General features: G+C 49.5%; 1 protein-coding gene across 1 annotated transcript in view; it reads left to right on the top strand.

Annotated features, from left to right (window-relative positions):
* LOC132828629 (zinc finger protein 721-like) overlaps window positions 1-12,437 on the top strand; it is a 53,265-nt gene that overhangs the window by 18,705 nt on the left and 22,123 nt on the right. Inside the window, exons 5-6 of the mRNA XM_060845677.1 lie at window positions 3,497-4,329; window positions 9,011-9,134. Of these exons, the coding sequence (XP_060701660.1) occupies window positions 3,497-4,329; window positions 9,011-9,134 (957 nt within the window). The remainder of the gene's footprint in view (window positions 1-3,496; window positions 4,330-9,010; window positions 9,135-12,437) is intronic.

Consider the following 12,437-nt stretch of genomic DNA (forward strand, 5'->3'; position numbering starts at 1 on the left):
CCGCTTCTCCTACATTCTCACACTCCCATGGCATCTTTCCATCCAACTGCAGAAGATGTTAACCTGCCCAGTTACCTCTTCCCTCTTCCCCATCCAAAGACTCCAACACACCTTCCGCGTGAAGCAGTGATTCACCTGCACTTCACTCAGTCTAATCTATTGTATTCTCTGCTCCCAATGTAGCCCCCTCTGTCTTCGGGCGATGTAATGCAAATTTTGCAGAACACCTAGAGCCTGTCTGCAAAAATGATCCTGAGCTTCCAAATGCCTGTCAGTTCCACTGTGTTCCCTAACCAACATGTCTGTTATTTGGAAGCACTAGCTTTCGGAGCGCTGCTCCTTCACCAGGTGGTTGTGGAAGAGGATCATAAGACACAGAGTTTATAGCACAAGATTACAGCATCATGTAATGAAATGATATGTTGAGCAAATCTAGATTGCTGTTAAGTTTTTCATCTTTTCGGTTCATTAATATGTACATCCCAGAACTACTTTCAAGTCAGATTCTGGAGATTTGGGATTTACATATTAATGAACCGAAACCCGCAACCCAGTCTAAAAGATTGGAGGATTTGAGCTATATGGAGAGGTTGAATAGGTTGGGGCTGTTTCCTGGATCGTTGGAGGCTGAGGGGGTGACCTTATAGACGTTTATAATATAATGAGGGGCATAAATAGGATAAATACAGAAGGTCTTTTGCCTGGGTTTGAGGAGTCCAGAATTAGAGGGAATCGGTTTAGGGTGAGAGATGAAAGATATAAAAGACAACTAAACGGCAAGGTTTTCACACAGAGGGTGATGCATGTGTGAACTGGGTTGCCAGAGGAAGTGGTGGAGGCTGGTACAATTGCAACATTTAAGAGGCATCTGGATTGGTATATGAATAGGAAGGGTTTGGAGGGATATGGGCCGGGTGCTGGCTTATCTGATCGGCAAGGACGGGTTGGACCGAAGGGTCTGTTTCCATGCTGTACATCTCTATGACTCTATGAAAGACTTAACAGCAATCTCGGTTTGTTCAATATATCATTTCAGTTACATGGCCCTGTAATTCTTTTGCTATAAATTCTGTTTCTTATCCTCCTGCTCCCCAGCTGCCCAGTGAAGGAGCAGTGCTCTGAAAACTAGTACTTCCAAATAAACCTGTTGGACTGTAATGTGGTGTTGTGTGATATTTAACTTGGTCCAGCCCAGTCCAACACCGGCTCCTCCTCATCACAGCCTGTTTGTGGCAGGCCCACTGCAGTGCTCTAGTGAACCTTCGTGCAAGTTCAAAGAACAGCATCTCACTTTCCACTTGGCAGCCTCCAGGACTCGACATCGAGTTCAATAACTTTAGACCCTGATTCCCATCCTTTTCCTTTCTTTAACCCACCCCACCCCCGGTCCTGATATAACATGGGTTGCTTTTAGCACAGTCAGCCATTCCCACGTACACCCAGGCCCATCATCATATCATACCTGTGGCTCGGTGGTTAGCACAGCTGCCTCGCGGCGTCAGGGAGCCAGGTTTGATTCCAGCTCCGGGCGCCTGTCTGTGTGGAGTTCGGATATTCTCCCCGTGTCTGCGTGGGTGTGCTCCCACAGATTAGATTAGGTTACTTACAGTGTGGAAACCGACCCACCGAAGCGCAACCCACCCATACCCCTACATTTGCCCCTACGTTAGCATGGCCAATTCACCTCACCCGCACATCTTTGGACTGTGGGAGGAAACCGGAGCACCCGGAGGAAACCCACGCAGACACGGGGAGAACGTGCAAACTCCACACAGTCAGTCGCCTGAGGCGGGAATTGAACCCGGGTCTCAGGCGCTGTGAGGCAGCAGTGCTAACTACTGTGCCGCCCACAATCTGAAGATGCGCAGGTTAGGTGAATTGGTCATACTAAAATTGCCCATAGTGTTCAGGGATATATAGGTTAGGTGCATTAGTCAGGGGTAAATGTAGAATCATAGGGTTGGGGAATGGATTACTGTTCGGAGGGTCGGTGTGGACTTGTTGGGCCGAAGGGCCTGTTTCCGCATTGTAGGGATTTTTTTTTAAAAAGTGTTGCGTTCAGCACAGCCAACACATTTTCTCACTCTTAGCTTTTGTTATCTCTTATTCAGCTCTTCGTCTGACCTGGCCTGCTATCAATTATCTTCCTCCTTGTTTACTCTCTCTCTCTCTTTCTCTCCCCCCCTCTCTCTCTCTCTCTCTCTGTGCTCTGTCTCCACCTATCTGCTCACTCCCACCCCAATCCCATCACCGAACCTCTTCAACTAATGCAACCACCAGTCTTTCCCACCGCTGACAGTTCGGATGAAGAGTCACTGGTCTCAAAATGTTAACGCGGCTTCCTTTCCACAGACCCGGCCAGACCTGCTGAGATTTCTCAGCAATTTCTGTTTTTGCTTGTGGGTTCTCCAGCATCAGCAGTTCTCTGATTTATTTGACCAATCGATTTCTCCCAACCTTTCATCCCTGAAGTGAATATCTGTCCCGAACATGAAAGGTGGAACTGAGAACCTGCACCCATTGCAGATGGCACCTCCTTAATGTCAGTTGGCTGCAACAGGACTACTGTTAGCATCTGATGTCCGCCCTCAAGTTGTGAGGATGTCAGCCTGCCTTGATGTAGACCTGCATGTGGTGTCTTGATCCGCAGTTCCTCAATCCTAGGGGATTGCAGAGGAGAGTCTCTTAGTGCAGCACAGAGACATCGATAAACTATCATTCCTACATTCAACAAGTGCAGACTCTCCCAGCATTACCTGTGAATTACAACTGAGATCGAGCAGAATTTAGTTTGTGTACAAAATGTACGTTTGTAAGAATATTCCCCCCCGACCACTATTGAGAGGACGGTTCTGTCTTAGATTGAAGCAACAACCGTCCAGACTGCTGCCAGTTTCTTACCGTAAGACTTCATTATTCTTGAGCTCAAACTTGCATAAAATGAATGATAACAGGTTGGCTAGCTTTTGAATTGTTCCCAAAATATACGTGCTGTGTTCCTTGCAACCGTGTAATCGTACTTTTGTGACAGACAACTGTCCTTTGCACTGATGTGTTTTTGTCTGTGTCCTAATTTCATCACCTATTCGCAGTAAATGCAGCCGTTTATAAAAGTCCCTCTCCTTCACCCTGACCTCTACCACCACCACCACCACCACTTCCTTTGTTCCCAGTGCTTCTCCTGAAGCCTGGGTCTTGTGCCAGCCCACAACGGGTTGGCAGTTTTGCTGTGCTGGTGGGCACATAGTGACGTGAGTGGTGCTGAAGACATCCTAGCAGTAGCACTTGTGGTCTGTTCCGTTCTATGGCATTAACCCCGCAGAATGACTCCGCTCCAATGCACCTTTTGTGCCTGGCAGATTTGTGGTTGTGGATACTGTCTCATCTCAGTTTCTTTTTCCCCTGTTTAAGCGATTTGCGCAGGAGTTGCAGCCAGATACAGTGCGAAGGCCAGATCAGCATCTGACCCCATCCGTCCGGCCTTTGGTAACCTGAATGTCGCTGGGAATTGAACATGGTTCGACAAAGGCCCACTCGCGGTGTGCAGGCGAGGCTTCAGACCGGGGAGAGGCCGTTCACCTGCTCCACGTGCGGGAAGGGGTTCACTCAGCAGTCCAACCTGCTGAGGCACAAGCGAGTCCACACCGGCGAGAGGCCGTTCACCTGCTCCGAGTGCGGCAAGGGCTTCATTCAGTCATACCACCTGCAATTACACCAGTGCACGCACACCGGGGAGAGACCGTTCACCTGCACGGTGTGTGGGAAAGGATTTACTGATTCGTCCCACCTCCTGACACACCAGCGGGTGCACACCGGGGAGAAGCCGTTCACCTGCTCCACGTGCGGGAAGGGGTTCACTCAGTCGTACAACCTGCTGATCCACCAGCAGGTGCACACCGGGGAGAAGCCGTTCGCCTGCGCCGAGTGCGGGAAGGCATTCGCCGATCCGTCCAGCCTGCTGAGGCACAAGCGAGTCCACACCGGGGAGAGGCCGTTCACCTGCTCCGAGTGCGGCAAGGGCTTCATTCAGTCGTACAACCTGCAAATACACCAGCGCACGCACACCGGGGAGAGTCCGTTCGCCTGCGCCGAGTGCGGGAAGGGATTTGCCGATTCGTCCACCTTGCTGAGGCACAAGCGAGTCCACACTGGCGAGAGGCCGTTCACCTGCTCCGAGTGCGGGAAGGGATTCGCCAATTCGTCCGCCCTGCTGAGGCACAAGCGAGTCCACACCGGGGAGAGGCCGTTCTCCTGCTCCGAGTGCGGGAGGAGATTCGCCCGTTCGTCCAACCTGCTGACCCACCAGCGGGTTCACGGTCACCCGCAGTGACTGGGTTTTGATCTTCATCACACCCCGGACTGAACCACGTTCATGGACTGGTGCTGCTGATGTTGGTAAACTCCTGCCCGAGTATTGGGCCCAATAAAAGTCAAACAATAGCGTGGGATTGTAGAATTCCTGACTCATTGGACAGCATCACATTCACACTGGAGAGAAACTGTTCGGCCTTTCAGTGTGATCGCGGATGATCGTCCAACTAAGTAAGCTGTTCTCCCTTTCATCCCACACCCGTTAAGCCCTAAGAACGATATATTCCTCCTCCTTGAAAACATTGTGTTTTAGCCTCAATTAACTTCTGTGGTGGAGAATTCCACCGTCCCACCGCTCTCCGGGTGACAAATGTCCTGCCCGTTACAATCCCAAATGGCAAACCGCATATTCCTAGATCTCGACCCCACCTGATTCTGTCATTGGGAGCACCCTTCTGACTTTTACAGACAGTTTTGTTTCCCCAAAAGCTTTCTCTATTCTCCACCCCGCCACCTTGAAGGTAGTCATTGGTGTATGCCCCTTTCTTGGTTCTACTACTGTCCCTGATTCTCATCGTTAGCCAGAGTTGGGCCACCTTTCCCGTTTTATTTCTGTGACAGACGGGATGGAACAATTGTTGCAGTTCCTCCCAGGCATTTGTTAAACGTTTGCTGTTGCCTGTGCTGTCCCTCGTTCATTGTGGCCAGCTCATTGCTTCAAATCATCTCCGTTTCCTTTACGTCCATTATCCAATGTCAGAGCCGACCGGGGACACACACAAGTTCCAAACGGGGGTAGGCCTTGAAGCCGGCACCACCATCCATCATCGTAGGAGTTAAGGTTTGTAGGGATGGGGAGAGAACAACGGGGATGGGTCTGCACCAACTCCAGGCTGATCTCTCCCCTACCTGCACTGTCCTTCTGCCCGTCCACAGCCGTTAATACACAGCTCGTGTTCATGGCTGGTAGTGTCCATGCTCCACAATGTCAGCAGATGCAGCCTTTAAAACCTGCAGGTGGTGTGAAGCCAAGAAACGTGTCGAACCGTGAGGAAGAAAGTGCAGAACCTCAAGAGGACCTAAGTTCCCTTCAGTATTCTGGGTGTGTTTGTGTGATGAACGTGGACTGGAAAATTAGAAAGAAGCCACTGAGCTGTCTGCTGAGCAGATCTAAGAGCTAATGAATGCAAGGAGCATTCGCAACATAGATACAGCATTGGCTAGGCATCAGTAAACGTTGTAGCCAATAACAGTTGGATTTGGATTGCTTGAAGGTGTGCAGTTGGTTTGCACGTGGGTTCACTTTGTAGATCTCTTTCCTTCCTGATGCATGTTGATGAGGTTGGCTTTGTATACAGGGCATGACGTGGGGAAAGGATCTTTCCACCTTGGGGGGATGGTGTTTGCCTGGAATTCGCTGTAGAAAATCTCTCTCTGCAGTGAAAAGGTAATTGGATTTGTACCGTAACCTGCCAGGTGACAGACGAGGTGCTGGAAGGTAGAATTAGAATGGAATGCGTGCTTTTTGACCACACGGACCGAACAGCCTTTTCCTGCATTGTACCTTTTCTATGGTTATTTCCACCTCCTGCCTTAAAAAAATTAATTAAATGACTCTGCCATCCCCACAGTCCAGGAAATGAGTTCTCAATACTCGGGACCGTTTAATAGGGCGAAAAGATAAGAAGACGCCATCTTAAATAGAAGACTCCTTATGTTTAAATGGTGGCTCTGCTTCTAGTGTCTCACATGAGGAAATCATTCTTCTAATGTCCATCTGGAAATTTTATTTTGTGTTTTGGAGAGATTTGAGGCAAAGCCAGAATTGAAGATTTAAAAAAAAAAGCCAGCTGGACCCAGCCAGTAACCACAGCGTCTGGTATTCAATATTTCCACCATCAAGGTTTGCAGGATAGGTGTGTGGAAGCTATTTCTGTTTGTCAATGAATCCGATTAAAAGTTAATTACTCTAATCTTGAGCTATTCAGAAGCAAATTGAAAACAGAAAATGGTGGAAATACTCGACTGTTAAGTGGCAGTTGAGGATTGAGAAAACAGTTTGCACAGTCACATGTTGAAGATTTGTAATGGAAAATGTTTTTTTTCCCATGGGGTGGCACGGTGGCTAGCACTGCTGCCTCACAGCATCAGGGACCTAGGTTCAATTCCCATGTTGGGTGACTGTCTATGTGGAGTTTGCACATTTTCCCTGTCTCTATGCGGATTTGCTCTGGTTTCCTCCCACAGTATAAAGATGTGTAGTTGAGGTAAATTGGCCATTGGTAACTGCCAGTGGGGCTGGCAGCATCTGTTGGGTGCATTAGTCAGGGGTGAATATAAGGTAAGGGAATGGGTCTGGGTGGTGTTGGGATGGATATATCATAGGCCTAGGGAGGGTAGAGATGTAGTTACTTCTTGGGAAATCGGGGGGCGCTACGGAGATGTTGTTTGGACTGTTTACCGAAACTGCCTGTGCAGCTGGACTACCAAGGTCAGACCAATACAATGGCTGCCTTTACTCGGAGACCTTGTTTACGAGACAGACCATCTCGTGGATACCTGCCAAGGCCGAGGCCTGTTCACAGGAGGCCTTTGTCTGTGAGAGATCACGTGTGTGAGTGATTACGTAGCGTTAGCTTAGCGAACAATATATCAAGCAGGGGTTTTGGAAAGATTTCAGAACGTGCCTTCTCCAGTGAGCTAGACACCTCACTGTTCTGTGTACGATTCTCTCTCATTAAACCTGTTTATACTTCTAATCAGACCCGGTGTCTCTCTCCTCCAAACGAACACGGGGACAGAAGACCTGTCCCAACAGTGGGCTACTCTTTAGAGGGTTGGTGTGGACCTGTTGGGATGAAGGGCCGTTAAAAAGGCGGTGGGGGGGCCAGGGTGGCTCAGCGTTACCACGGCTACCTCACAGCAACAGGGTTCCAAGTTCGATTCCAGCCTTGGGCGACTTGTCTGTGTGGAGTTAACACGTTCTCCCCTTGTCCGCGTGGGTTTCCTCCAACTGCTCCGGTTTCCTCCCACAGTCCAAAGACGTGCAGCTCAAGTGAATTGGCTATGCTCCAACACCGCACAGCCCAGATGGTCTCCTTCTTCAAGGACCGCAGATTCCCCCCAGACGTGATCAACGATGCCCTCCACCGCATCTCCTCCACTTCCTGCTCCTCCGCCCTTGAGCCCCGATCCTCCAACCGCCACCAAGACAGAACACCACTGGTTCTCACCTACCACCCCACCAACCTCCGCATACAACATATCATGTTGTCATTTCCGCCACCTCCAAACGGATCCCACCACCAGGGATATATTTCCCTCCCCTCCCCTATCAGTGTTCCGCAAGGACCACTCCCTTCGTGACTCCCTCGTCAGGTCCACACCCCTCACCAACCCAACCTCCACTCCCGGCACCTTCCCCTGCAACGGCAGGAAATGTAAAACTTGCGCCCACACCTCCTCACTCACTTCCCTCCAAGGCCCCAAGGGATCCTTCCATATCCGCCACAAGTTCACCTGTACCTCCACACACATCATCTATTGCATCCGCTGCACCCGATGTGGCCTCCTCTACATTGGGAAGACAGGCCGCTTACTTGCGGAACGCTTCAGAGAACACCTCTGGGACGCCCGGACAACCAACCCAACCACCCCGTGGCTCAACACTTTAACTCTCCCTCCCACTCCACCGAGGACATGCAGGTCCTTGGACTCCTCCACCGGCAGAACATAACAACACGACGGTTGGAGGAGGAGCGCCTCATCTTCCGCCTGGGAACCCACCAACCACAAGGAATGAACTTAGATTTCTCCAGTTTCCTCATTTCCCCTCCCCCCACCTTGTCTCAGTCGGTTCCCTCAACTCAGCACCGCCCTCCTAACCTGCAATCCTCTTCCTGACCTCTCCGCCCCCACCCCACTCCGGCCTATCACCCTCACCTTGACCTCCTTCCACCTATCACATCTCCATCGCCCCTCCCCCAAGTCCCTCCTCCCTACCTTTTATCTTAGCCTGCTTGGCAAACTCTCCTCATTCCTGATGAAGGGCTTATGCTCGAAATGTCAAATTTCCTATTCCTTAGATGCTGCCTGACCTGCTGTGCTTTAACCAGCAACACATGTTCAGCTGTGATCTCCAGCATCTGCAGACCTCACTTTTTACTATGCTAAACTGCCCATAGTGTTAGGTGCATTAGCCAGAGGGAAATGGGTCTGGGTGGGTTACTCTTCAGAGGGTCAGTATGGACTGGTTGGGCCGAAGGGCCTGTTTCCACACTGTAGGGAATCCAATCTCATCTAAATCTCATTCAATGGTCAAGGTTTTACCCAGCATTCACAGCGGGACGAACATGAGATTCGAACTTGGCTCAGCCCCGGACGCATGCGCGGGGCGGTTGGGCTCAGGGTGTGCGGACGGCCTGGCCTCAGGCATGCGCAGTGTCACATCGGGATCCGAGCATGCGCATTGTCAGACGGTGATTGGAGCTGGACGAAGTTGGTGGGGAAATGGCGACGTGTGACAGAAAAAAACAATAGAAGTGGGCGGCGGAGGAAGGGTTAGAGCAAGCGAGGTGGGCAAGAAAGTTTTCATAAAGCCGAAGTGAAGGTTAGTGGCGCAGAATTGAGAGCGGATTGGTTCCCCCCCTCCTTCCTCGCAGCGAGGGGCGACGTTACTGTGTTTCTCCTTTTTGCTCAGGCACGGGACCCCCACCGCCGCCAACTTTGTTGGGGGCAGCGGGACATCAGGGCGCCTGCGCGGTCGACATCTTTGTAGGGGGCAGGTTTTGGCAGGGCGCATGCGCTACCTTGTTCTGCAGCTGGTCAGGGAGGGAGAGGCGTTGCACACAGCAACCTGGAACCAAGAGAAATCTTGGTCTCTCCTGATTTTCTATTTTGCACTGACGGTGAGGAATTTTGTAAACCTACAGGGTCCTGGAAGTCGAGGGCTGAGAGACCGGAACGCCACATCAAGATTGAACAGATTGGCTGGATCCACCAGGACCTGGATGTCATCCTCCTCTGAATGTGGAAGGGAAAGGTTTGTTTGCTGATCCGTGGGAAAAGATTTCAGGTATCAGTGAGAGTTGCACAGAACTGCAACAAACCCTGGTTAGAGCGCATCTGGAGAAATGTGTTCTGCTGTGGATAGCAAACCTTCAGAAGGATCTAATGGCCTTGGAAGGATTGTAACAGATGACAAAGTATGATTGAGTCAATATGACTCAGACAAGACCATTTGTCCACTGAGGACACGCAGCTCTCCAAGCCAGTCAGTCACTGTCCCTGCTGTAACCTCGTATCATAAGACAGAGGAGCAGAAATTTGGCCATTCAGCCCATCCAGTCTGCTCTGCCATTCAATCATGGCTGAAAAATTTCTCAACCCCATTCTTCCACTTTTTCTCCATAACCCTTGATTCCCTTGATACTCAAGAACCTATCTATCTCAGCCTTAAACATAGTCAAAGACCTGGCCTCCTCAGCCTTCTCAGGCAGTGAATTCCATAGATTCGTCACTGTCTGGCTGGAGACATTTCTCCTTACGTCTTTTCTAAAAGGTATTCCCTTTACTCCAAGGCTATGCCTTCAAGTCCTAGTCTCTCCTACCAATGGGAACGTCTTCCCAGCATCTACTCTGTCCAGGCCAATCAATAATCTGTATGTTTCAGCTCGATCCTCCCTCATCCGTCTAAACTTCATCAGAGTCCTCAAAAGTTCCTCATATATTAAGCTTTTCATTCCTGGGACCATTCTGGTGAACCTCCTCTGAACACACCCCAGGGCCAATCCATCCATCCTGAGATATGGGACTCAAAACTGCACACGATACTCCAATTGTGGTCTGACCAGAGCCGTATAGAGCCTCAGAAGTACATCCCTGCTTCTATATTCAAATCCTCTCAAAATAGATGCCATCATTGCATTAGCCTTCCAAACTACTGACTCAACCTGCAAGCTTACCTTGAGAGAATCCTGGACTAGAACGCCCAAGAGTCTCTGCACTTCAGACTTCTGAATTTTCTCCCCATTTAGAAAACAGTCCATGCCTCTGTTCTTCCCACCGAAATGCATGACCTCGCACTTTCCCACATTGTACTCCATCTGCCACTTCTTTGCCCACTCTCCTATCCTGTCCAAATCTTTTTGCAGCCTCTCCACCACCTCAATGCTCCCTGTTCCTCTACCTATCTTTATATCATCTGCAAACTTAGTCAGAATTCCCTCAGTTCCTTCTTCTAGATCGTTAATATATCAAGTGAAAAGTTTTGGTCCCAACACCGACCCTTGTGGAACACCACTTGTCATCCTAAGAAGTACCCCTTTTATTCCCACTCTGCTTTCTGCCAGGCAGCCAAGCTTCTATCCATGCTAGCAGCTTGCCTCTGATACCATGGGCCCTTATCTTACTCAGTAGCCTCCTGTGCAATACCTTGTCAAAGGCCATCATGAAGTCCAGGGAGATAATATCCATTGGCTGTCTTTGGTCTAACCTGCTCGTTACCTCCTCAAAGAATTCTAGCAGATTTGTCAGGCATGGCCTCCCATGCTCTATTTTACCATACACTTCCAAGTATTCGGAAATCTCATCCTTCACAATGGATTCCAGGATCTTACCCACGACCGAGGTTCAGCTAATCGCTCTGTAATTTTCTGTCTTTTTCCTTCCTCTCTCTTTTTAAACAGAACCGTTACGTTAGCGATTTTTCCAGTCCTCTGGGACCCTTGCTGACTCTAGCAATTCCTGAAAGATCACGACTAATGTCTTCACTATCTCTTCAGCTATCTCGCTTTGAGCTCTAGGGTATGGTCCATCTGGTCCGGGTAATTAATCCACCTTCAGGCCATTCAGTTTTTCTCACACTTTCTCCTTGGTGATGGCCACCATACTCCGTTCTGCCCACTCACTCTCTTGAATTTTTGCAATATTACTCATGTCTTCCATCATGAAGATTAACGCAAAGTAACTATTAAGTTCCTCAGCCATTTCCCTTGTTCCCCACAACGATCTCTCCAGCGTCATTTTCCAGCAGACCAATATCCACTTTTGCCTCTCTCTTGTCCTGTTCCAATCTTCCTTTATATTACAGGCTAGCTTACAATCTTCTAACTTTTTTTTGCCCTCTGTTGGTCATTGTAATGTTCCTAATCCTCTGGTTTCCCACTGCCCTTCGCCACATTATATGCTCTTTTGCTTTTATTCTATCCCTGACTTCCCTAGTCAGCTATGGTCGCCTCACCTTCCCTGTAGGACAAAGTGAGGACTGCAGATGCTGGAGATCAGAGCTGAGAATGTGGTGCTGGAAAAGCGCAGCAGGTCAGGCAGCATCCAAGGAGCAGGAGAATCGACGTTTCGGGGCATGAGCCCTTCTCCCTGTACCACGCTCTGCTACGTCTCCGGAAGTACTCCTGGAAACCCCTGCCATTCCACGGTTTTTCCTGCTCGGCTCTTCTCCCAGTCAATTCTATCCAGCTCCTCCCTCGTGCCTCTCTTGTTGCCTTTATTCAGCTGTAATACTGTGAGCGCTCTGACTCTACCTTCTCCATGTCAAATTGCAGCGTAAATTCAATCATAATATGATCACTGCCTCCCAAGGGTTCCTTCACCTCAAGCTCCCTTATCAAGTCTGCCTCATTGCACAACACTGAATCCCGAATTGCCTGTTCCCTGGTGGGTTCCACCACAAGCTGCTCCAAGAAGTCATCTCATAGACATTCCACAAATGCAATCCACTACCAGCCTGATTTTCCCAGTCCACCTGCATATTGAAATTCCCCCACGATCACCGTAACTTTGCCTTTCCTACACTTTTTTTTTGACCTCCTGGTGTATCTTGTGCCCTAGCTCCTGACTACTGTTTGGAAGCCTGTACACAACACCAACTATGTTTTTTATTTAACCTTCGTGATTCCTCAAGTCCACTCACACAGATTCTGCACCATCTGACCCTACTTGGTTTCTTACTATTGATTTAATTTCATTTCTTACTAATAAGACAGTCCACCCCCTCTGCCCACCTTTTTGAATATTCAGCTCAAAATCCTGATTCCTTTGTAGCCACGTCTCCACGATTCCCACCATGTGATACCCACCATAGAGTCATAGAGATGTACAGCTCGGAAACT

Source organism: Hemiscyllium ocellatum, chromosome 27, assembly GCF_020745735.1.
Source record: "Hemiscyllium ocellatum isolate sHemOce1 chromosome 27, sHemOce1.pat.X.cur, whole genome shotgun sequence".
Lineage (NCBI taxonomy): Eukaryota > Metazoa > Chordata > Chondrichthyes > Orectolobiformes > Hemiscylliidae > Hemiscyllium > Hemiscyllium ocellatum.